Below are 25201 nucleotides of genomic sequence, written 5' to 3'. Positions count from 1 at the left end.
TTTGCAGCTATGTGAAGTGCCGCTTGATTATCACAATAGAGTCGAGCTGGCTTGTGGTGTGTAACCTGCAAATCTCTTAGTAAATATCGCATCCATGTGAGCTCACATGTTATAGACGCCATGGCCCGATATTCTGATTCGGCCGAGGAACGTGAAACGGTACCTTGTTTCTTAGTTCTCCATGATACAAGTGCTCCTCCAAGGAATATGCAATAGCCTGTCACTGATCGTCTCGTTATGGAACAACGAGCCCAATCAGCATCACAGAAACCGGTTAACAACAAGTTGCCTTTGGATGGAAAGAACAAACCTTGCCCAGGTGACCCTTTCAAATATCGTAAAAGACGATGGACTGCGTTAAGATGAGGTTTTCTTGGGTGTTGCATGAATTGACTCAAAATGTGTACTGAGTAAGTGATTTCTGGCCTTGTAATGGTGAGGTATATGAGCCTCCCAACTAGCCGCCGATAGTAAGAGGCATTCTTGAGCAGTTCACCATCTATGGGCGAGAGCTTGACATTCTCCTTCATGGGAGTTTGTACCGGCTTTGCCCCAAGTAGGCCTGCTTCGTCCAATATATCTAATGTGTACTTTCGTTGTGATATTGAGATCCCAGTGGTTGAACGAGCAACCTCAACACCAAGGAAATATCGTAAATGACCAAGATCCTTTATACGGAATTGGGTATGGAGGAAACCTTTAAGATTGGTTATGGCTGAATCGTCGTTGCCAGTGATAATCATGTCATCTACATATATGAGTACCACAGTAAAAGAATCACCTGATACCTTTGTGAATAATGAGTAGTCGGCCATGGATTGCTGGAAGCCATCTTGGCGAATTGCATTGGAGAATTTCTGGAACCAACTCCGGGATGCCTGCTTAAGGCCATAAAGGGATTTGTTGAGTCGACAAACCATTTGATTCTCCCCCTGTCGACGGAGCCCAGGAGGTAAGTGCATGTAAACTTCCTCAAGTAAGTCGCCATGAAGGAAGGCATTTTGAACGTCCATTTGGTGGAGGGACCAATTGCGAACAGCGGCAACGGCAAGCAAGCATCGTACGGTTGTGAGTTTAGCTACGGGAGTAAAAGTCTCGCGGTAATCAATTCCCTCACGTTGGGTAAATCCCTTGGTGACCAAGCGAGCTTTATATCTTTCAACAGTCCCATCTAAGTGGTATTTGATTTTATAAACCCATTTGCAACCAATGGCACGATGGCTAGGAGGCAAGGATGTGATGGTCCATGTATTATTCTGTTCGAGTGCTAAGAGCTCAGCAGCCATGGCCTCTCTCCATTTGGGATCAGTTTTTGCCTGCTCAAAAGTCATAGGTTCTATATGTGTAGTGACATTACAAATGAAACTCCTATAAGGAGTCGAAAGTTGTGCATAAGAAAGGCATGTAGATAAAGGAAATCGTGTACCTGTGGAGGAGGATGAAGGACTGGGGGCGACAGTGGATGCATGGTAAAGGTGGAAATCGTGAAGTCGAACATTGGGTTTGGGTACACGTGAAGAATGACGAAGTGGGGGGTTTGGTGGTGGTGTCGGCTACAAGGCAAGTGGTGGAGATGATGGCGATGGGGTGTTTAAGGTAGACGCTGAAGTGGGTGGCGCTGGAGTAGGTGGGGCTGAGGTAGGTGGTGCTAGTGAATGAGGGATATCAAAGGCATGGATGGTTGGGGATGCAGCTATAGGCTCATTAGGGCTTGGCGTGGGGAAGTGTGTAGGGTTGTTATCAAAGTCTAGGAGTTGTGGTGTGGGAAAGACTGTGGCATCAGGTTGGGACTGAGGTGGTAGAGTTTCAAAAGGAAATATATGTTCATAGAAAACAACATCCCTGGATGAAAAGAATTTGCGTGTAGAGAGGTCATAAACCCTATATCCCTTTTGACCTAGAGGGTATCCTACAAAAATGCAACGACGTGCTCGTTGGTCAAATTTATGCATGGGCAAAAGGTTGGTAGCATAGCATAGGCACCCAAAGCAACGTAGGTGTGTGTATGTGGGTGCCATTTTATAAAGGAGTTCATATGGTGTTTGATGGGAAAGTAGAGGTGTTGGTAATCGATTAATTAAATAGCAAGCAGTTTGTATGCTTTCTCCCCAAAATTCTAATGGTAGGTTAGCTTGAAAACGAAGAGCTCGACCGACATTTAGAAGATGACGGTGCTTTCTCTCGACAACCCCGTTTTGTTGTGGGGTTGATGGACAAGAATGGTGAAAATTGATACCTTTGCTTTCAAGGAATGGATGCATGGAGACAAATTCTGGGCCATTGTCGGCTCGAAGAGTTTTAATTATGCAATTGAATTGTGTTTGTACCCAAGAAATAAATGATTGCAATAGTGTTTGTGTCTCGGATTTGAATTTCATAAGGTGAATCCATGTATATCTAGTGAAATCATCAACAATTGTTAAGAAATAACGAGCACCGGAATGTGAATTTATTCGATGGGGTCCCCAAATATCACAATGGATTAAATCAAAAGGTGCAAGTGTAGAAATAGAACTAGATGGAAATGACAAGCGAGTTTGTTTTGCTAAAGGGCAAATTTCACACACATGCTTTGAATCAAAATGGATGTCTGAGGTCGTTTTTGAAAGAACTTGGAGGGGTCCAATGGATGGGTGTCCTAGTCGTTGGTGCCAGAGGTTGGAATGGAGAAGGATGTTGTAGGCGAGCTTAGGGTTCTGTTCTGGTGTGAGGTAATTGAGGTCGTTATGTCGCTTGCCCAGGCCAATCATCCTCCTCATAGACGCGTCCTGCACAACACAAAATTCAGGGAAAAACATCAGTCTGCAGTTTAACGCTCGAGTCAATTTACTGACAGACAAAAGGTTAACTTTGAACTTAGGCACTTTGAGCACATGGTCAAGTTTAAGATTTGGTGTGACTTGGAGTGAACCAATCGATTCAATACTTGTGTGACTACCATCAGGGGTTTGAATGGTGGCTGTACAAGGCAAATATGATGGATTCAGCAATGGAGAGGAAGCTGTCACATGATCCGTCGCTCCACTATCAATTATCCAACCTAAATGGGAATGTGGAGCAACCGGATTCACGTCACATGAAGGTGTAACAATACCTGCAACATTCGCGAAGTGGTGTGCGTTACCATCGTTGTTTTTCCGAAGCATTGCCATGATTTGGTTGTATTCTTCAGTGGTAAACCTTGGACCATCAATAGAGGAAGAGGACTTGGAGCTGCTGTCTGCAGGTTTGTTTGCGTCTGTCGCCTTTGCATGATTGGCATTGGAACGTCTTTGGTTGGGAGGTTTGACATTTTTCCCATGGAACTTGTGGCCGGGAGGGAAACCATTTAAATAATAGCATGTTTCAATGCTATGTCTGTCCTGATCACAGTAGGAGCAGTGGAGTGGGGTTCTCTTTTTCTGAGCCTGATGTGCTTGATTTGTCAATTCTCCATTATTCGCAGCGTGCATGGCATGATGGCTGATGCTATCTCGATTGTGAGACACTTCAACTTGCTTTTCTTGTTGGAGAACGAGAGAATACACCCGCCTTGTATCAGGGAGGGGCTGCATCAAAAGAATTTGGCCACGAATGGCTGAATAGTTGTCATTCAATCCCATGAGGAATTGCATGACTTTTTCCTTATCTTCTCTCTTTCTGAGCGTTTCCAATCCTCCACAAGAATAGGTTGCAGCCTCGTTGTAGGAGGAAAGTTCATCCCACATAGCCTTCAATTTAGTGTAATAGACAGCAACTGACTGCTGCCCTTGTCTATGCTCCACGATGTCCCTTTTTATTTGGTAAATCCTCGAGTCGTTTCCTTGAGAGAAACGTTCTCTTAATTCTTCCCAGACCTTCGCTGCCGTGTTTGTGTACATGACGTTGTTCCCAATATCTGAGTGTACAGAATTTAGGATCCAGGATATCACCATGTCGTTGCAGCGCTGCCATGAAGGGAAGTTTGGATCGGTTTCTGCTGGTGCTTCAATGTCTTATGTGATGAAGCCAATCTTGTTCTTTGCGCTTAGACTGATGCGCATGGCACGACTCCATGTACTGTAATTATCTCCTTCCAGTGGTTTGGAGACAAGAACAAGATTCGGATGATCCGAATGATGCAGTGCATATGGGTCAGAGATCTCAGTAGAGTTCTCGACTGGTTTGATCACTGGTTTGCTGGAAGAAATAGTTGATTCTGCCATTGCTATGGTGGCGTTGCTTGTTGGAAGGAATATGTGTTGTGGACACTTGTCGTGGCGGAAGCGTATTTGGGTTTTAGAGTCACCAGGATCGGTGCTCTGGTACCATCTTGAAATTGAGCGTTCTGTGAATTTGGTTATTCATTCATAATAGGCAGTATACAAGAAGGTGCCTAATATATAGGATTACAACAGTTGACTTTCTATCTATCCTTGATTGAAACTGATGGGACGCATTTGAGACATCTCCGTTGGATTCTTTACTTTCGGAATCAGGGTAACATGCGTATAGTCAATTTTGCAGAGCATGCAACCTGACTGCAGCATCGAACGAACGACATCATAAACATCAACGCCTACCACATCCCAATGTTTCTGGTAGAATCCAGGAGACATGCCATCCGGACCTGGGGACTTGGTCCGATGCATTTGAAACAGTGCTTCCTTAACTTCCTCATTGGAGACAATAAGAAGAAGATCAGCATTCATCGCATCGGTAACTCTGGGTGTAATGTGGTCCAACACCATATTTAAATTTTCCCCACCATTTGAATCAAATAACTTAGTGAAATAATCCACCACCGCACCTTCCATACCAGGTTTGTTTAGCTACTTAATTATCAGATGGCGAAAAGCCCTAAAAGAATTACGAACGGCTACGATTAGAAGATTAGCTACCAATTAAAGGATTATGGACGACTAAGATTAAGACTTCATTCTCTTTTTTCTTCAAATATTAGGGTTCTCCAGTGAGATTAGGGTTTTCTTATCCTTACAGGATTTGGTTTTGAATTGTGTATAAGTACAAGGGAGGCCACATTCGTTTTCAGACATCTCATCAATTCGCATCAGACAAAGCACTATTCTTTGCCCTAGCTGTTTAGAGTCTCAGTTCCTTAGGCCGCAAGAAACCAGAATTACCTCAGCCAATCTATCCATCAAAATCACAAGGAGACGATCCAGCTGCGACTTCATGGACGCAGTAAATATGATTTCTGAAGGCTACTTCAGCGATTCATCTGATGACGACTTTGTTGATGCTGCAGACTACAGCAGAGATTCATCTGATTCTGAAGATGTCGGTGAATCCTTCGCAGACTATAGCAGTAGTTCTTCTGAAGACCATAGTAGTAATTCTTCTGAAGATCATGTCAGTGATTCCGACTTCTATGGCGAATATATTGAAGAACTTAGTAGGAATTCTTCAGAAGATCATGTCAGTGATTCCGGATTCCGTGGTGGATATGTTGAAGAACTTGGATGTAAGCCCGAAGAGCCTGGCAGCGATCCTGAAGAACCTAGCAGTAATTCTAGTTCCTTTGAGCAGCTTTACCGTTGTTACCCTGTTTCCGTCATCAACAAGGAACATCTCGAAAAGGGCGATAAAATCATAATGCCGCTGTCAGCCCTCGATCGCCTTTTGTCGAATTTACAGGTCAATTACCCCATGTTGTTTGAACTGAGTAATCCCGGTAATTCTGGACGAGTTGCTCACTGCGGGGTGTTGGAATTTGTTGCCGATGAGGGCCTAACGTTTTTACCCTACTGGATGATGAAGAAGTTGCTTTTGCAAGACGGTGATCTTGTTCAGGTGAAAAACAAGAGCCTTGTGAAGGGAACATACATGAAGTTGCAGCCTCACACTATGGAATTTCTTGACGTCTCAGACCCGAAAGACGTCTTGGAGACTGCACTGAGGAGCTACTCTTGTTTAGCCACTGGTGATACCTTCATGGTCCCTTATAACAATGAGGAGTACTACATCGACGTAATTGAAACAAAGCCGTCCCCTGCAATCTGCATAATTGATACCGACTGCGAGGTTGATTTTGCCCCTCCACTTGATTATGTGGAGCCTCAAAAGCCAGCAGTGCCATCTACTCAGTCTAAGGAGAGACCGACAGAGGCCAAAAAGGATGAAGAACCGTCTGAGAAGATACCGAAATTCATCCCCTTTACCGGTTCAGCAAGACGATTGGATGGAAAACCGGCATTGGACCAATCGGTTGCACCGGTTTCCTCTACTGAAATTCTCGAGCAGAACCAACAGGAGAGTGAGAACGGAACCAAGGGCTCTATGTCATCAACTTCTGCGTCAACGGGTCGATCTAATGGAAAGCTCGTGTTTGGTAAAATTAGTTCAAATGCCAACTGTCCCACGAATGAAACCCCAAAAGTTGCCGCAGAGAAGAGCAGCCAAGAGCAGTCTCATAAGGCCGAAAAGCCAAAATTGCAAGCATTCACAGGGAAGAAGTATACACTGCAAGGATGAAGTTACGGAATGTCTCCTTCATCTGTTCTTTCCTAAGATGGCTACGGGTGAAGGCTTGTGTAACAAGTAAAATCCAGATAAAATTGTTTCCCTTATTATTTCTCTGTTCTATGATCCTTTCTTTTGTGTGATTTTGATACGTAAGTGTATAGTCTGGAAACTAGTATATCTCAATCTACTTTATGAACATGTTTTATCATACTTCGCATTGGTGCAACACTGCAACTCACTGTCTAGTCTAAAATGCCATACTAGGTATAAACTTTGCAAAAACGATAGCGAAACAAACGCATAACGTTACAGTTTTGAACGTTAAGCCCTTGATTCCAATCCCTCTTTTCAATTTGTGTACTCAGTTTAGGGAAAAAACACGCAACCACGACCCCAATACAACGAGTATTGAAAAGAAGAATGACATGAAACTCAACGACAGAAGACTTATTTTTCTCAGAGGCCACTAATGCTATGGTCTTTTAGTATCAGTGGTGTTCATCTTAACTTTGAGGGTAACTCTATCTATATAGCTTATGTATTTTATGTCCCGCTACATAGTTTGCAACTTTGGATGTGTTATCATTTCATCTCTCACTACAAAAACTGGAAGATCGAAGGTATTCTACGAACATACAAAAGTAACTTACTTTCTCCGAGCTCAGACAGAAAGAATGCAGACATGCCTTAAAAAGATATATGGAAAAGAAACATATGAACACAAGAAATACCTAAATTTGGGTGTGACCACCGTGTGTGCCCTCCCTGATATTTCAAACAGAGATCTCGTGTCAGGCTTGCACTGAGCTCATACGACTGAACCTGTTATCTCACCTGCAGTCGTAAACTCCTTTTTTTTTGAGAAGAAACAATTTTATTAAAGAAAGAGAATAACACAGAAGTGGATAAGAAATCCACTAACTGTATAACAAGGAAAAAACCATTAGAATTTGGCTACAGCAGCCATTTCTAGACCAAGCTCACTTAACTGCTGCTAACAAATCCCATAGTATTTGAGATAGAGAAACATTATTAAACTCTTTAGTGACCGAAGCCCAAAAAGCTGCCCAATATTTTACTCTCCCCCAAAGTTCTTCTGCCCCCACTCCAGTATAGTCTTCAAAAATCCTCTTGTTGCGTTCCAGCCATATATTCCAGAAAATTGCCGATACCAGGCAACCCCACAGAACTTTGGATTTTTTCCTTTTTCCAAGTGCATTAACATTTGTGCTTAGTAGCTCGAAACACCCTTTAGGAATGACCCATCTTGCTTTAACCTCCTGAAACAATTTCCACCACAATTGGATCGAGTAGGAGCAATGAAGAAAGATGTGATTTACACTCTCCTCCTTGGCTTTGCACAGGCTACACCAATGTGGTGATAAGCACATAAGAGGGTTTCTCCTTTGAATTTTGTCGCATGTGTTTAGATTCCCATTAGCCACAAGCCATACAAGTATTTTAACCTTCGGAGGAACTTTTGATTTCCAAATCTGAGGGTAGGGTGGAAAATAGTGCACACTCCCATTGTTGCTCAGTAGTGAACGATAAGATTTGCATGAGAACAAACCTGAAGCTTCCAGCTTCCACCTTCTGTTATCCATCTGTAATGGAGACAATCGAACCTCTTCCAGTTTCTGTAATAATGTGGCCACCTCTACTATCTCCATCTCATTCAAGTTTCTCCTAAAATCAAAGTTCCAACTCAAAGGATTTGATGAAACTTCCACGAAGCTCGAGATGTTTTGATTGTGCTTCCTCGAAAGTAGGAATAGTCTGGGGAATTGCTCCTTCATCGGTCCCCCTGTTAACACCCATCCTCCCAAAACCTCACCCTCTCTCCGTTGCCCACCTCAAACGTGCAGCTTCTAAGAAACTGATGAGAACCACTCGAAATGTCTCTCCATGGGCTTCAACTTGAAACCCTCCTTTGAGGAAGTGCATCCCATCCATTAGCTTGTAGCCCATACTTACTTCTTATCACCTTGTGCCACAGAGACTGTGACTCCCTTGGGAATCTCCACAACCACTTAGCCAATAATGCTTCGTTCTGATACCTCAAGTTCCCCACCCCTAGACCTCCTTCCTCCTTGTTTTTAGTAACTAACTCCCACTTAGCCAAATGTGTTTTCTTACCTTCCTCCATGCCTTCCCATAGAAACCCCTTCATTAATTTTTCTAGACGTCCTCTTACCCCGCATGGAATTTTGAACAAGGACATATAGTAAATCGGCATGCTTCCCAGGACTGATTGAATTAGAGTTAATTTACCCCCTCTGGATAGGAAGGCCTTCTTCCAACTTTGAAGTCTTCTTTCCATTGTTTCTACCACTGGGTCCCAAAACCTTATTGCTCTTGGCCTTCCTCCAAGGGGGAGCCCCAAATACTTTATCGGCCAGCACCCTACCTCGCACCCCCAAGAAACTGCCAACCTGTTTAGTTTCTCTCTCTGAATTTATCCCAGCCAAAAAGCACTTAGCTTTGTTGACTTTCAATCCTGAGACCGAACAGAATAAATTAAGCACTTGGATTAGGTTGTTCCAAACTTCCTCGTCTTCCGTCAAGAAGAAAATGGTATCGTCGGCAAATTGAAGATGAGATATCTCCACCTTTTCTTGGCCGATACACAAGCCTTTGATGAGATCGGTTTCTTGTGCCTTCTCCATTAACCTGCTCAAAACATCGACTACTAAGGTGAAAAGAAAAGGTGACAGTGGGTCGCCTTGTCTCAATCCTCTTGAAGCTTGAAATTTTCCCCTTGGCCTTCCATTGATCAAAACGGAGAAATTTGCAGAGCTTAAACATCCTTGCATCCATTTCCTCCATCTATTGCCAAAACCTTTTCTTTGAAGTACCTCTTCCAGAAATCTCCATTCAACATGATCATACGCTTTTTCAAAGTCGATCTTAAGCACCAATCCCTTCTCTTTTTTCTGCCTCACCTCTTCTACCACTTCATTTGCAATGAGGACAGCATCCACAATTTGTCTATCCTTAACAAACGCCCCCTGATTCGGAGAGACAGTGGTATCCAAAACCTCCTTCAATCTTGAAGCCAGTGTTTTTGCTATAATTTTATACAATCCAGTTACTAAACTTATGGGCCTATAGTCTGTCACTTTCAAAGAATCTGATTTCTTCGGGATCAGGCAAATGAAAGTCTCGTTCGTCACTGCATTTATTATCCCTTTCTCAAAGAACTCCTCCATGATCTTCATTATATCCTTTTTCAAAAAATCCCAGCAGTGTTGAAACATTTGCATAGAGAAGCCATCTGGTCCTGGTGATTTATCCTTTCCACAATCGAAAACTGCTCTTTGAACTTCTATTTCCTCAAAAGGCCTCTCAAGCCAACTTGCCTGAAGGGCGTTTATTGGAACCCAATTTATCCCTTCCAAACCCCAACATGCCTCGTCGTTACTGCTGAATAAGGATTTGAAAAAGTTGACAATATGCTCTTCGATCTCTTTTGCATCCTCTATTATTCCCCCTCCAACCGACTCTAACCTCTCAATATAGTTTCTCTTCCTTCTCCCATTTGCAACTCGATGGAAGAATTTTGTATTACCATCCCCTTCCTTTGCCCATTCCACTTTGCTTCTCTGCCTCCATTTCACTTCTTCTTTAAAAGCCAAGTCTCCTACAAGGGTTTGGAGTTCTTCCCTTTTACTTCTAGCTTCAAAATCTAAGCCTTCCAACCCCTCTCTCCTGTCCAACTCCTCTATGTTTGCTTCCACTTCTTTCAAGATTTTTTCGATCTCACCGAAGCTCTCCTTACTCCAGCTTTGCACCTTTTTTTTCATGGCTTTTAACTTGATCATAAATTTATAACCCTCCCACCCCTCCACTTGCTCCGAATGCCACCATTCCTTGAATTTATTCCTGAATTCTGGATCTTGGAGCCACATGTTTTCAAATCTGAAAGGACATGGCCCCCATTTCACTTTGTTGGTGTCTAGCTGGACTGGGCAATGATCAGAAATGACCCTAGCCAAGGCCGTTTGTCTAGCCTCAGGGAAGATATCTTCGCAACCTGTAGAGCATAAGAATTTGTCTAATCTCCGACACACAGGTTCTTCTCTAAGGTTTGACCAAGTAAATTGTGCATTGAGCAGCTCCAAATCCTTGAGTTCTGTCTCTCTAATGAAATCATTAAAATCCCTCATGCTTTTAGTCAACCTCCCCCCGTTTGATTTCTCATTTATAAATCTAACCACATTAAAATCTCCTCCTACACACCATCTTGGTCCACACATACCATAAAGTCCCGCCAATTCTTCCCAAAACTCCCTTCGGTCTCTATTTTTACATGGACCATAGACTCCAGATAGCCACCACTCCATCCCATTGGGAGCCATAATTTTTATTGATGCAGAGAAAACACCGATCAAAGATTCGGTTACTGACATGTGTTTTGTATTCCAGATTACAGCTATGCCCCCTGAGCTTCCTTGTGCAGGGGCATAAATCCAGTCTTTATATCTACTTCCCCACACGCTAGCCACAAGGCTTCTGTCAATCATAGCTTTCTTAGTTTCCTGTAGTATGATGATGTCGGGCTGTAACCGTTGGAGTTGCTTTTTCAAAGTTAGCCTCTTCCGTCTACTTCCCAATCCTCTAACATTCCAGCTAATTATCTTCATTAAAACTGGTATTGCCCCTGTGAAGTTTACTATCTCCCTTAAAACCATCCTCTTTCTTGCCTCTTCTGACTTTCCCTTTCTTCGCTTCTTGTAACAGAGACCTTTTCAACGGAAACAAGGAAATCTTCATTTTAGACAAAAATTTGGAATTTAGATGTTGTGCCTCACTGTTGGCTAATTGGCCTGCCAATTTTTTCCTTCTTCTGTACTTTAATATTTCCTCGTTTTTTCCTATTGCCTTAGTAACAGACTTCTCCTCGTGATTAGATGCCTCCTCCAACGTTGTCAGTGCTTCCAAATTTGAATCCTTGAATAGGTTATGGAGGTCATCACAGGATAATTCAAAATCTTCGGATGTTTCTTTTTCCTCTTGAGAGTAATCCTCCGCCTCCCCATCAGCAACAGAAGATTGGGCGGAGACATCATCGTCGTCGCTGTCTAACAATTGAGCCGGATCCATGCCTAGAGCCTCCATCCTTCTCCACCATTGATCTGCTGGATTCTTCTCACTCGACCCGCTCGTTGATCGGGCACGGTCATCATCGGCCTCGCTCTCCAGATCTTCCTCTAATTCACTATCTGAATCAGTGAATGTGAGGTTAGAAGGCCAGCCTTTCGTCAGAATAGGCCCTTCTAGTTGATTCTGACCAGAGCCAAAATCTTGTGGTAAAAGAATCTTTAGCCGCAATCCGCCCCTGTCAAGTTGGCCAAATCTCCCAAAGAAACTCGAGCATGTGCTCAAGGAAGATCTAATTGGAATGCCTGCTGTATAAAACTCCGTGGCCCGTGGTTGCTGGGTATCGCCCAATGCCATATATCCTCCAACGGTGTGCCTTTGAGTCGGCTGCCTTAGATCCTCCCACGGATTCGACAACGTTCGAGACGTATACAAAAGTTCCATCTCGGATTGAAACCGATGTCTCATCCCGTGAATTGTTTGAATAAGTGGGCCTCGACCTGACCCATCCCAATGAGATTCACATCCCATCGATTTACCATTTATAATTGTAAATAAATGTTTAGCACCCGTAGGCCCGGTCACCGCCATATTATCTCCAATATTTGGGCTTTGAGTATCGAAGCCCACCACTCCATCGATTTTAATTGGAATAGAGTTGTTTTTGTTGGGCCCACTCCCATCGTAAACATCTACAACATTTCTAATGCATATCTCCACTCTTGTTCCTTTAAAATACTCCCTGCTTGATGAAATCTGTGCCCCCTCTGTACTCGAGCAACCGCCATCTTTCCCATCTAATTCCAGCCTTTTGCTTTTACCCAGAGAAACATATGCAACATTTCTAGTGCATATCTCCACGCTTGTTCCATTAAAGTACTCCCTGCTTGATGAAATCTGTGCCCCCTCTGTACTAGAGCATCCGCCTTCTTTCCCATCCTGTGTTTGAAGTGGCGTCCAATACTCTCTTTCAGAGACAATAATGTCAGAGAGTTGGTTTGCAGGCATCCCGTAACTCGCGTCCACAGTCTCAGTCCTGTCGTGACCAAACATTCTGTCACCTCCGATAGTGACTGGGCAGTCGATGGCGCCGATTCGAAAGCTGGCGCATTTCCCCGTCGCGTGGGTTGCCTCCCCGAGCTCGGCCGTCGCCGGCTGAGTTATTCCAGAATTCCGTTGTAATTGCTGTTCCTTTTTCAGAGACCCAACTAAAGATTCCGATCTACCCCGATCTTCAGCCGAAATCATGGGTCTCGTCGCTGGCGAAAGTTGCCGGATCCTGACCCTGAAGACTAGGTCTCCGTCAGCCACTTCTACTACCTCAGGGATGAAACCAGTTATGTTGGTTTTGAGTTTTATCTTTGCTTCGAGCAAGAAACCGAATCTAGCGGTTGTTTGATCAATATCCGCCAGACCTCCGCTCCTGAAGTCCCAGATAATACAGAACGGAGCCACTAAAGGGCGCACTCGTTATAAGTTTATAACTGGTAATCAAGAATCAATCCAATGCCAGGCAAGAACCAACATACTGGTTTCACAATAACCGCTAGCATCAACATACTGGTAATCAAGAATCAATCTAATGCCAGGCAAGAATCAATCTAATGCTATGGTCTTTTAGTATCAGTGGTGTTCATCTTAACTTTGAGGGTAACTCTATCTATATAGCTCATGTATTTTAAGTCCCGCTACATATTTTGCAACTTTGGATGTGTTATCATTTCATGTCTCACTACAAACACTGGAAGATCGAAGGTATTCTACGAACATACAAAAGTAACTTACTCTCTCCGAGCTTAGACAGAAAGAATGCAGACATGCCTTAACAAGATATATGGAAAAGAAACATATGAACACAAGAAATACCTAAATTTAGGCGTGACCACTGTGCGTGCCCTCCCTGATATTTCAAACAGAGATCCCATGTCAGGCTTGCACTGAGCTCATACGACTGAACCTGTTATCTCACCTCCAGTTGTAAGTCCCAGATAATACAGAATGGTGCCACTAAAGGGCGCACTCATTATAAGTTTATAACTGGTAATCAAGAATCAATCTAATGCCAGGCAAGAACCAATATACTGGTTTCACAATAACCGCTAAAACTTGCATCACCATTTGTTAGTTTTTTGGGTCAAACATCAAGCTGAAAGTGTACAAAAGCACTTGCTGATAAACTCATTGAGCTTTCCCACCAGCAGGTGCTTACATACAGTTAAACACAAGCCATCTAGCAATCTAAACTTCGGAGACGGACAAACTACCCTAGCTAACTAGCCTAACCCACGTCTTTCAACCATATATTGAAGAAACTAAACACAATTGCTTAATTTGTTATGAGAAAACCATTTCATACTATAAGCATTGGAGCAAGAAACATCACAGTACAAAGTTAAAAAAACTGAAATTTCAACAAGAAATCGAAGAAAAGCATCGATACCATCATAAGAAATGATTCAAACTGCACTTGCAGAGTCATTCTTTTGCAGGAGCATATTCAAGTGACACATTATTCAGCCGCTCCACCGCCACAATAAGCGCCTGAGTTCCCAAATTGCCCTCGCCGTGAGCCTTCAGCGACAGATAAAGCTGCTGAGCTAGGGCTAATCCGGGAAGAGCAAGTCCCATCTTCTGGCACTCCTTCAAGCAAATCCCCAAATCTTTCACGAAGTGGTTCACATAGAATCCCGGCTCCAAATCCCTCTTCAGAATCCGGCCGCCGTGCAAATCCAGCAACTTCGACCCTGCGGCGCCCACTTTGATCGCATCTAGGAAAAAACCCACGTCGAGGCCGGACTTGTGGGCGAAGATCATACCCTCCACCAGACCCACCATCGTGGAAGCGATGATCGTCTGGTTCGCCAGCTTCGCAAACTGTCCCTTTCCGGCGCCGCCCATATAATTCACTTTGCCCATGAGGGAGAACAGAGGGGTTAGCTTGCGGACGGTGTTTTCGTCGCCGCCGGCGAGGATCGCGAGAGTTCCGTTCTTGGCGCCAACGTCGCCGCCGGTGACGGGGGCATCGACAGATGAGCAGGATTTGGACTCAGCGGCGGAGGAGATCTCGACGGCGAGGGAGGGTTCGGAGGTGGTCATGTCGACAAGGATGCCTCCGGGGCGGAGTCCGGAGAGTGCGCCGGTGGTGGGGTCGAGGAGGACGGAGCGGACGTCGGAGGGGTAGCCGACGATGGAAAAGACGACGTCGGATTTGGAGGCGACGGCGCTTGGGGAGTCGGCCAGGTGGGCCCCGAGGTCGACTAGAGGCTGGGCCTTGGAGAGGGTGCGGTTGAAGACGGTGAGGGCGTAGCCGGCCTTGAGGAGGTGGGTGCACATGGACCGGCCCATAACGCCGGTCCCGATCCACCCGACCCGGGTGTTTGACGGACTTATGGGGGAATCGGATGACGCGACAGTGGCCATGTGGCGACGGCGGAGGAGGAGGGAGAGAGTGGCGGTCCTGGTGGAGTGTGAGAGTGGATGGAGGAGTGGAAGTGGAAACAGTTTGACTATTTTGAGTTTTGTCATTTGCGTTATCTAAAAGCCGATGGTGGCATTTCTGTTGCAAATTCGTATAAAATCCAACGGCTCCTGTTAGAGCAACTGGTGACGTGGCGGGTTATCCAAGGTGGGCGCGCAAGTTCGGGGCTCAAACCCGCCAAACATAACTGTCTTTTGGGTCTGCTTGGACAAGTTTGAAGGATTGAGATATTTGGGCTGTGATTTGAGAAAAAATAAACAAATTACGAGTTCTGTTCTCTTAATCACATAACGATCAAAAGATTCATGGTCACACATTTTTGAATTCGAGATAAGAAACACATTTTTTAATTCGAGATAAGAAACACATTTGTTATTATCCACCATTGATATCAAATGCAAGGGCGAGAACCGTGTATTTCTGTAAATACCCTTACAATCGATATGTTTTGTTCGATTTCAATTTTGATAATTTAGTCCTGGTAAATCATTTTGGTCATTTCGTCTGATTTGGGCAAAACGGAGAAGCAAAATGTAGCACTAGTCCTTGATAGTAAACCATAAGGCGAAGGAGAAATCGAAAAGCAGAAGTGTCGAATGGATTTAACAATCAAATAAACACGAGAGAGGTAAAGCGTAAGACCGGCATTGATTCAAGAAAGTCCTGGCGCTGCACGATTCATATTCCGCTGCGCTGTATGAAACAAAAGAACCAATTTGGTCAGGTTCTAATGTTCCACACCATACAACCTGTTCAGAAACCAAATCATTCGCATTCGAATGTATATGAAGGCTAACTAATTTCACATTAATGCAAACACGAAAGTAACAATCATCCTCGAACTAGTTATCCGGCCGGAGTATAACGTACAATCCCGAAAATATAACCTTCAAATAGTTATTTGGAACTAGTAAACCAGCCAGACTATAACAATGATCTTAATAGTTAACCTAGGAAAATCAAACTGATTGAGTTTACCCATCTTCTTTCGACATGGTTGTTGCGAGCTTCGTGTCTCTACTATGTACTGCTCTTCAAGCGCCTCGAAACAAAACTGAAAATTGGATAGCTGTCTTAGGCTCTTCATCCACTGAAAGAACAAAAAGACAGAACCACTAATTAATCAATGGCCAAAATCAAAGAATAACAGACTACAACGCCACTCGGTAGTTTCAGAAATCCAAATATTCGCACAATCATAGACTACAACGCATACCAATTCAGCAACATTCTATTCAGGGCATAAAGGACAGGACTAATATGGCACACACAACATTTTTGCTTTGAAATTGAGAGGAACAACGAAACATAAACTATCTGGCTTACTTCTCAAAGGAAGGGGATTTCCTTCTCTACATATTGATCACATCAATCTCGACATGCATAAACAAGAACATCAAGCAGTTCACAAATCCGGGCGTGACTTAAACTTGAATGATGCTATTCACATCTACTCTTTGTGAACCTTACGAGCCTCAACGCAACAACTGGTTCCCAAAGCGTTCAATATCCATATAACCAGGACAAATTTGTGTAAAATAGTCAATTCTCAAAGCATGAACACAAGAATTACAGAAAAGTGATGATCAAGCAAACAAGCACCAAAGCCAGCATGCAAATCCTAAACCAAGTCACAACAAAATTATCACATTGTCCACGAAAATTAGGCGAAAACAATCCAATGTATGCAAATTCCGAGCACTCCTAATCCGCAAAAGTTATTGCAAAGCATTCTTATGCATATCAAAAGCATCTCCAGTACACAACTTAATCCGTGGCTTGAAGAACAATTCAAGCAAGAAATCAAATTTGAATTCGAAAAGCGTTATAATACAAGCTATAACTTCTTGGTTATTCCAAAAAACTAGTAAAAGACAGAACACAACATAAACATATATTTTCTGCGAAAATTAGCAATAAAAACCTTTCTTTATTATTTTTATTTCTCTGTTCTATGATCCTTTCTTTTGTGCGATTTTGATACGTAAGTGTATAGTCTGGAAACTGGTATAACTCAATCTACTTTATGAACATGTTTTATCATACTTCGCATTGGTGCAACACTGCAACTCCCTGTCTAGTCTGAAATGTTATACTTGGTATAAAGTTCGCAAAAACGATAGCGAAACAAAATCATAACGTTACAGTTTTGGACGTTAAGCCCTTGATTCCAATCCCTCTTTTCCATTTGTGTACTCAGTTTAGGGAAAACAACATGCAACCACGACCCAAATACAACGAGTATTGAAAAGAAGAATGAACGACAGAAAATTTATTTTTCTCAGAGGCCAATAATGCTATGGTCTTTTAGTATCAGTGGTGTTCATCTTAACTTTGAGGGTAACTCTATCTATATAGCTTATGTATTCTACGTCCCGCTACATATTTTGCAACTTTGGATGTGTTATCATTTCATGTCTCACTACAAAAACTGGAAGATCGAAGGTATTCTACGAACATACAAAAGTAACTTACTTTCTCCGAGCTCAGACAGAAAGAATGCAGACATGCCTTAAAAAGATATGTGGAAAAGAAACATATGAACACAAGAAATACCTAAATTTGGGCGTGACCACCGTGTGTGCCCTCCCTGATATTTCAAACAGAGATCTCGTGTCAGGCTTGCACTGAGCTCATACGACTGAACCTGTTATCTCACCTGCAGTTGTAAATTCCTGAAGTCCCAGCTAATACAGAATGGTGCCACTAAAGGGCGCACTCGTTATAAGTTTATAACTGGTAATCAAGAATCAATCCAATGCCAGGCAAGAACCAATATACTGGTTTCACAATAACCGCTAAAACTTGCATCACCATTTGTTAGTTTTTCGGGTCAAACATCAAGCTGAAAGTGTGCAAATGCACTTGCTGATAAACTCATTGAGCTTTCCCACCAGCAGGTGCTTACATACAGTTAAACACAATCCATCTAGCAATCTAAACTTCGGGGACGGACAAACTACCCTAGCTAACTAGCCTAACCCACGTCTGCAAAAGTTTCAACCATATATTGAAGAAACTAAACACAATTGCTTAATTTGTTATGAGACAACCATTTCACACTATAAGCATTGGAGCAAGAAACATCACAGTACAAAGTTAAAAAAACTGAAATTTCAACAAGAAATCGAAGAAAAGCATCGATACCATCATAAGAAATGATTCAAACTGCACTTGCAGAGTCATTATTTTGCAGGAGCATATTCAAGTGACACATTATTCAGCCGCTCCACCGCCACAATAAGCGCCTGAGTTCCCAAATTGCCCTCGCCGTGAGCCTTCAGCGACAGATAAAGCTGCTGAGCTAGGGCTAATCCGGGAAGAGCAAGCCCCATCTTCTGGCACTCCTTCAAGCAAATCCCCAAATCTTTCACGAAGTGGTTCACATAGAATCCCGGCTCCAAATCCCTCTTCAGAATCCGGCCGCCGTACAAATCCAGCGACTTCGACCCTGCGGCGCCCACTTTGATCGCATCTAGGAAAAGACCCACGTCGAGGCCGGACTTGTGGGCGAAGATCATACCCTCCACCAGACCCACCATCGTGGAAGCGATGATCGTCTGGTTCGCCAGCTTCGCGAACTGTCCCTTTCCGGCGCCGCCCATATAATTCACTTTGCCCATGAGGGAGAACAGAGGGGTTAGCTTGCGGACGGTGTTTTCGTCGCCGCCGGCGAGGATCGCGAGAGTTCCGTTCTTGGCGCCAACGTCGCCGCCGGTGACGGGGGCATCGACAGCTGAGCAGGATTTGGACTCAGCGGCGGAGGAGATCTCGACGGCGAGGGAGGGTTCGGAGGTGGTCATGTCGACAAGGATGCCTCCGGGGCGGAGTCCGGAGAGTGCTCCGGTGGTGGGGTCGAGGAGGACGGAGCGGACGTCGGAGGGGTAGCCGACGATGGAAAAGATGACGTCGGATTTGGAGGCGACGGCGCTTGGGGAGTCGGCCAGGTGGGCCCCGAGGTCGACTAGAGGCTGGGCCTTGGAGAGGGTGCGGTTGAAGACGGTGAGAGCGTAGCCGGCCTTGAGGAGGTGGGTGCACATGGACCGGCCCATAACGCCGGTCCCGATCCACCCGACCCGGGTGTTTGACGGACTTATGGGGGAATCGGATGACGCGACGGTGGCCATGTGGCGACGGCGGAGGAGGAGGGAGAGAGTGGCGGTCCTGGTGGAGTGTGAGAGTGGACGGAGGAGTGGAAGTGGAAGGAGTTTGACTATTTTGAGTTTTGTCATTTGCGTTATCTAAAAGCCGATGGTGACATTTCTGTTGCAAATTCGTATAAAATCCAACGGCTCCTGTTAGAGCAACTGGTGACGTGGCGGGTTATCCAAGGTGGGCGCGCAAGTTCGGGGCTCAAACCCGCCAAACCCAACTGTCTTTTGGGTCTGCTTGGACAAGTTTGAAGGATTGAGATATTTGGGCTGTGATTTGAGAAAAAATAAACAAATTACGAGTTCCGTTCTCTTAACCACATAACGATCAAAAGATTCATGCTCACACATTTTTGAATTCGAGATAAGAAACACATCTATTATTATCCACCATTGATATCAAATGCAAGAGCGAGAACCGTGTATTTCCGTAAATACCCTTACGATCGTGCTATGTTTTGTTTGATTTCAATTTTGATAATTTAGTCATGGTAAACCATTTTGGTCATTTCGTCTGATTTAGGTGAAATGGAGAAGCAAAATGTAGCACTAGTCCTTGATAGTAAACCATAAGGCGAAGAAGAAATCGAAAAGCAGAAGTGTCGATGGATTTAACTATCAAATAAACACGGAGAGAGGTAAGCGTAAGACCGGCATTGATTCAAGAAAGTCCTGGCGCTGCACGATTCATATTCCGCTGCGCTGTATGAAACAAAAGAACCAATTTGGTCAGGTTCTAATGTTCCACACCATACAACCTGTTCAGAAACCAAGTCATTCGCATTCGAATGTATACGAAGGCTAACTAATTTCACATTAATGCAAACACGAAAGTAACAATCATCCTCGAACTAGTTATCCGGCCAGAGTATAACGTACAATCCCGAAAATATTACCTTCAAATAATTATTTGGAACTAGTAAACCAGCCAGACTATAACAATGATCTTAATAGTTAACCTAGGAAAACCAAACTGATTGAGTTTACCCATCTTCTTTCGACATGGGTGTTGCGAGCTTCGTGTCTCTACTATGTACTGCTCTTCAAGCGCCTCGAAACAAAACTGAAAATTGCATAGCTGTCTTAGGCTCTTTGTCCACTGAAAGAACGAAAAGACAGAACCACTAATTAATCAATGGCCAAAATCAAAGAATCACAGACTACAACGCCACTCGGTAGTTTCAGAAATCCAAATATTTGCAGAATCATAGACTATAACGCATACGAATTCAGCAACGTTCTATTCAGGGCATAAAGGACAGGACAAATATGGCACACACAATATTTTTGCTTTGAAATTGAGAGGAACAACGTAACATAAACAATCTGGCTTACTTCTCAAAGGAAGGGGATTTCCTTCTCTACATATTGATCACATCAATCTCGACATGCATAAACAAGAACATCAAGCAGTTCACAAATCCGGGCATGACTTAAACTTGAATGATGCTATTCACATCTACTCTCTGTGAACCTTACGAGCCTCAACGCAACAACTGGTTCCCAAAGCGTTCAATATCCATATAACCAGGACAAATTTGTGTAAAATAGTCGATTCTCAAAGCATGAACACAAGAATTACAGAAAAGCGATGATCAAGCAAACAAGCACCAAGGCCAGCATGCAAATCCTAAACCAAGTCACAACAAAATTATCACAATGTCCACAACAATTAGGCGAAAACAATCCAATGTATGCAAATTCCGAGCACTCCTAATCCGCGAAAGTTATTGCAAAGCATTCTTCTGCATATCAAAAGCATCTCCAGTACACAACTTAATCCGCGGCTCGAAGAACAATTCAAGCAAGAAATCAAATTTGAATTCAAAAGGCGTTATAATACAAGCTATAACTTCTTGGTTATTCCAAAAAACTAGTAAAAGACAGAACACAACATAAACATATCTTTTCTGCGAAAATTAGCAATAAAAACCTTAACTTTCCCAAATTCCTCAGTTCAATCATCCTTCTAATCAAAACCCTTCCTCCTTAATCCGTACCTTAATCATTCGATCAATCACTTAAACTCGAAGGTTGGAACTGGCGGTGCATCGAAACTCTCCAAAACCTTCGTCTCGCTTCCGCTGCTCTTAGCCTCAGGCTCATTACCCTTTCCAAACAGCCCTCCAAACCACGATCCTGAGCTCGAATTCGCCTCAGAGCCGCCGCTAACAGACGTTGCCATCTCCGGTGGGCCTGGCTGACCTGGAGCCCGGCCCATCGGAGGAAGACCAGGCACACCGGGCATATTCGCCGGTTCTTCAAGAACAACTGGCATCTGCTGCTGTTGGCTCATAAACTTATTAAGCATGATCCCAGCTCCTTCAATCAGCGCTAAGAGAACGCCACCGAAGGCGGCCGATCGGGCCGAGGCGCCAAGCCCCTGGCGCATCTGGAGGAAGCCACCGGTGGCGGCGCCGGCGATGATGGAGTTCCAGGGGTCCTCCTTCTGGCGGACGTAGACCATGGTGCAGTCGAAGGCGGAGAAAAGGCCTCCCCAGACGGCGAAGCTCCCGCCAACGCGCGGTGCGTTCATCCGGACGGCCTGGGATCCGCCGATGAACCGGGAGCCGGATGGGGAGTGGTAGACGCCCTTGAGGAAGTGGAAGGCGGACCCACCGACAGCACCCATGCCGAAGGCACCGCCGATGTCGTCAAGGATGCGGTCGGGGCACGGTTCCCGGGATGTTTCTGGAGTCCCCATATTTCTGCCGAGAGGCGGTGGTGGGCGGAGAGGGTTTTTCGCTGCTTTCGAAGGTTTTTGTACGGAGAAGGCGAGAGAGATCGAGTTGAGAGGGCCTCTTTTGCTTCTGGTTCTAGGTTTTTGTTTGGTGCTCTGACGGAAATATCCTTGCATATGTAGCGGGTCCGGGTCGTCCGGGTTGTTCGGGTCGGTGCGTTTTGGCCCTGTAAGGGGCATTATTGTCCATCCAAATCCACGTCAGTCGGGTTCATCGTAGGTTCTAGAGTACGACGTCGTATAGCAACTTACCGTATCTTATCTTCCAAGGCTGCCGTTAACCTCCCCGCCATCCTCACTCTCCAGTAAAGCTTCGTAGTGGTGGCTGGAACCGTTCAGCAATACGATGTCGTTTGAACTGCGGATAAGCTTCACAGGGAATCTAAAGGCCTCCAATTTCTTCAGAAATCGTTTCTGAATCAGGTTTTTTGTTCTTTCTCTGCGCCCCCTTTTATGTTTTCGGATTCAGTTTTCTGATTCTTTTTTAAATAGTGAATGCAATGTATGCGAATTTAGCAAAAGGCCAAGCATTTCCCTTGGCAATTAGGGTTTGTTCGAGACGCAAATCGTTTCACACCTCAAAGTTTCAATCTTTACAAATTGGGTCTCATCCAAAACCCCCAATAAACCTTAGTCCGATCAAACTCACAAAACCCTCATCCGGGTTTGGTGAAAAAAAACATCTGGGTTGTCACATTTGGTTCGGTTTTCGACCGGTTCGTATTGTGAGATTCTGGAAAAGGTGATTGTTGCAAAACCCAGAAGTGTTTCTGGGGGGTTTAGGATGAGAAGTGGTACACAGAATTGGTGTTTTGTAAGAGGACGAGGTTTTTCGAGTTGGTCTGGTCAGAAAGTAAATGGAGGGAGTGGTGTGGGAAGAGCTGGGCAAAGACTGCCGTGGTTGCCGGCAGCAAAAGCTAAGGGAGCACGAGGGTTGGAGAAAGGAACTACGGCGAAGACATCTGTTTCGTCTTGGGAGGAATCTGCAAAGAGGTTAGAGGAAGTTAGTGATCATGGTTCTTGGGGGGGGAGCAGCAAGAGTTTAGATGGAGATAGTAGTAAGTCGTCTTGGGACAATTCAGCAAGTATGTTAGAGGAAGAAACAAAGTCGAAAACTGTTCGTGCTTCTTGGGAGGTGTCAAGAAAAAGTTATGTTAGGAAAATTGGTGTATCAGAGTATGGGAGTAGAGAAGGTAGAACTGGAAGGGGAGCTTTGGTAAGGGATCGTCAAAATGATTACCGTGGGAGGGACAGAAGATTGGGGGAAGCCGATACAGAAAAAAATTATGTTAGGAAAAGTGGTCCATTTGAGCATGGGGGTAAAGAAAGTAGTTGGCAGGGGAAGTGCGGTAAAGGATTATCAAAGTGATTACCGTGGGAGGGACAGAAGATTGGAGGAAGCCAATACAGAAGGAGATGCAGAAGAAGAAGAAGTAGGAGAAGAAGAAGAAATGGAAGCGGTTGATGATCCAAGGTGGGATCATATTCAAAACAAGCTCAGGGGAATGGAAGATGTAAAACCTGGACGTGAGAGACCTGAGTTTCGAAGGTGGAATAGGCAGGAAGATTGGGGTAAGAAGACATGGAACGAGGCTACTGAATCGTCCGTGCCTAGGATGATTGGCCAAAGTGTTTATGGTGTTGGTCCAGTTTTGGCTGCTTTGTCAGCTGGAAGAAGAGAATTTTATGCATTGTATATTCAAGAAGGGATGGATTTGAGCAAAAATAATAGGAAGAAGAAGGACAAGAAGGGCTTTGAGAGAATTTTACTGATGGCTGACAAGATTGGGTTAAACGTAAAGGATGTCTCTAAGCATGATCTTAATATGGCTACTGATAATCGACCTCATCAGGGTCTGGTTCTAGATACCTCTCCGTTGGAGATGGTGAAAATTAACGAATTGGAACCTGTTTCAGTTGAGGAAGATAAGGGTTCTCTCTGGATTGCTTTGGATGAGGTTACAGATCCTCAGAATGTGGGGGCAATCATCAGGTCGGCTTACTTCTTTGGAGCTTCTGGGGTGGTGTTATGTGCCAAGAATTCAGCCCCACTGAGTGGCGTTGTGAGCAAATCAAGTGCAGGCTCACTTGAGTTGATGGAGTTGAGATACTGCAAGAATATGATGCAGTTCCTAACATCCTCGGCTGAAAATGGTTGGCGGGTTCTTGGAGGTTCTGTTTCTTCCAAGGCTTTACCTTTGAACGAGGTTGCACCTAGTGTGCCAACAATTCTTGTTCTGGGAAGTGAGGGCACTGGGTTGAGACCTTTGGTGGAAAGATCTTGCACTGATTTGATTAGAATCCCGGGGAATATTCCCGTGGAAATTACTGCTGGTGGAGTTGATGATACTGAAACCGTGGAAGGGAAACATGCATGCTCAGCTGAAGAGTTCCGATCACTTTTGGCCGTGGAGAGCTTAAATGTCAGTGTTGCAACTGGTGTGCTGCTTCATCACTTAACCGGAAACAATAACAATGAGAATGTCCATGCAGTTAATCAGCAGACTGACGAACTTGACTGAGGTTTGTCATAAACATTGTACTTTATATTAGCACTTTTTACAGCTTTATCTAAAGTTGGGGAGTAGGTTTACAGTTTTTATTTCCGTATAGCCTCTTGATCAGAAATGTGTGCCATAACAACTCTAATTTTTGGTGTTAAAACAATTATCTTAAACGAGTTGAGATCGTTAAATTGTGCATCACAGTTCATACTACTGATTTATTTGAAGCTTGGATGCTATTATTCACGTTTGTTCATAGAAACTAGAAACAGCAACTAATCATCTTCAAAGACTGCTGTCGTGTTTCCTGCAACTTTCCATTATCCCTTATCACAAAACACATACATTTCCCTCTAATCTGTGAGCGTGGTGTTCCAATGTTAATGAATGAGTACCACAAATCTCACGATGATATGAAGTATGGTTAGCTTTCAATTGTTACTCACTACACTGCAGAATTGTCTGCATTTACAGCTGAAAGTTAAGTTTTCTGCAACTAAACTTGCGGTATGAGACCTGTTCTGTAGGCTATGCATATGATATAGCGATGATGTCAAATGCTTATGAGTTTTTGTTTGTTTCTTGATCGCCTATGCATAGTTGTTTTCGAGCATATGTGGTTCGAAAATGGCATCCATCTTTTTTGTTTTCCAGTTACTGAATCTTGTATGATGCATGTGATCAAACGAAATTTTGCAAAATTTGCCAACTTGAATAGATGAATAGGATCTCCATAGCAATTGTGTCACATTCTGTCCATTACTTTCCATCCCAAAGCTCATCC

The 25201-nt window shown here is 44.0% G+C and overlaps 4 protein-coding genes across 5 annotated transcripts; 2 read left to right on the top strand and 2 right to left on the bottom strand.

The window, feature by feature from the left end:
- Positions 1-5493: 5493 nt before the first annotated feature.
- Positions 5494-6453, top strand: LOC126596599 (uncharacterized). Its single transcript, XM_050263237.1, has one exon. The coding sequence runs from the start codon at positions 5575-5577 to the stop codon at positions 6451-6453; it is 879 nt and encodes a 292-aa protein (XP_050119194.1). The 5' UTR covers positions 5494-5574.
- Positions 6454-13874: 7421 nt separating this feature from the next.
- Positions 13875-15087, bottom strand: LOC126596569 (probable 3-hydroxyisobutyrate dehydrogenase-like 1, mitochondrial). Its single transcript, XM_050263203.1, has one exon. The coding sequence runs from the start codon at positions 15067-15069 to the stop codon at positions 14020-14022; it is 1050 nt and encodes a 349-aa protein (XP_050119160.1). The 5' UTR covers positions 15070-15087; the 3' UTR covers positions 13875-14019.
- A 717-nt stretch (positions 15088-15804) lies between these two features.
- On the bottom strand, positions 15805-21994 carry LOC126596580 (mitochondrial import inner membrane translocase subunit TIM17-2-like). Of its 2 annotated transcripts, XR_007613998.1 has the most exons (3): positions 21174-21994; positions 20070-20272; positions 15805-15909 (listed from the first exon to the last, which is right to left on the bottom strand). XR_007613998.1 is itself a non-coding variant. In XM_050263211.1 (2 exons), exon 1 carries the CDS (start codon positions 21875-21877, stop codon positions 21191-21193), a length of 687 nt encoding a protein of 228 aa, XP_050119168.1. In that variant the 5' UTR covers positions 21878-21994; the 3' UTR covers positions 19965-20272; positions 21174-21190. The 2 variants fall into 2 exon arrangements, 1 of the variants encoding a protein (XP_050119168.1); XM_050263211.1 differs by lacking the exon at positions 15805-15909 and having other exon boundaries at positions 19965-20272.
- LOC126596532 (uncharacterized) lies at positions 21995-24608 on the top strand. The gene has a single exon (XM_050263155.1). It carries the CDS (start codon positions 23146-23148, stop codon positions 24433-24435), a length of 1290 nt encoding a protein of 429 aa, XP_050119112.1. The 5' UTR covers positions 21995-23145; the 3' UTR covers positions 24436-24608.
- Positions 24609-25201: the final 593 nt, after the last annotated feature.

Source organism: Malus sylvestris, chromosome 2 (genome assembly GCF_916048215.2).
Source record: "Malus sylvestris chromosome 2, drMalSylv7.2, whole genome shotgun sequence".
Lineage (NCBI taxonomy): Eukaryota > Viridiplantae > Streptophyta > Magnoliopsida > Rosales > Rosaceae > Malus > Malus sylvestris.
The sequence above is the reverse complement of the archived record's forward strand: the minus strand, read 5'-3'. Positions and strand labels throughout refer to the sequence as shown.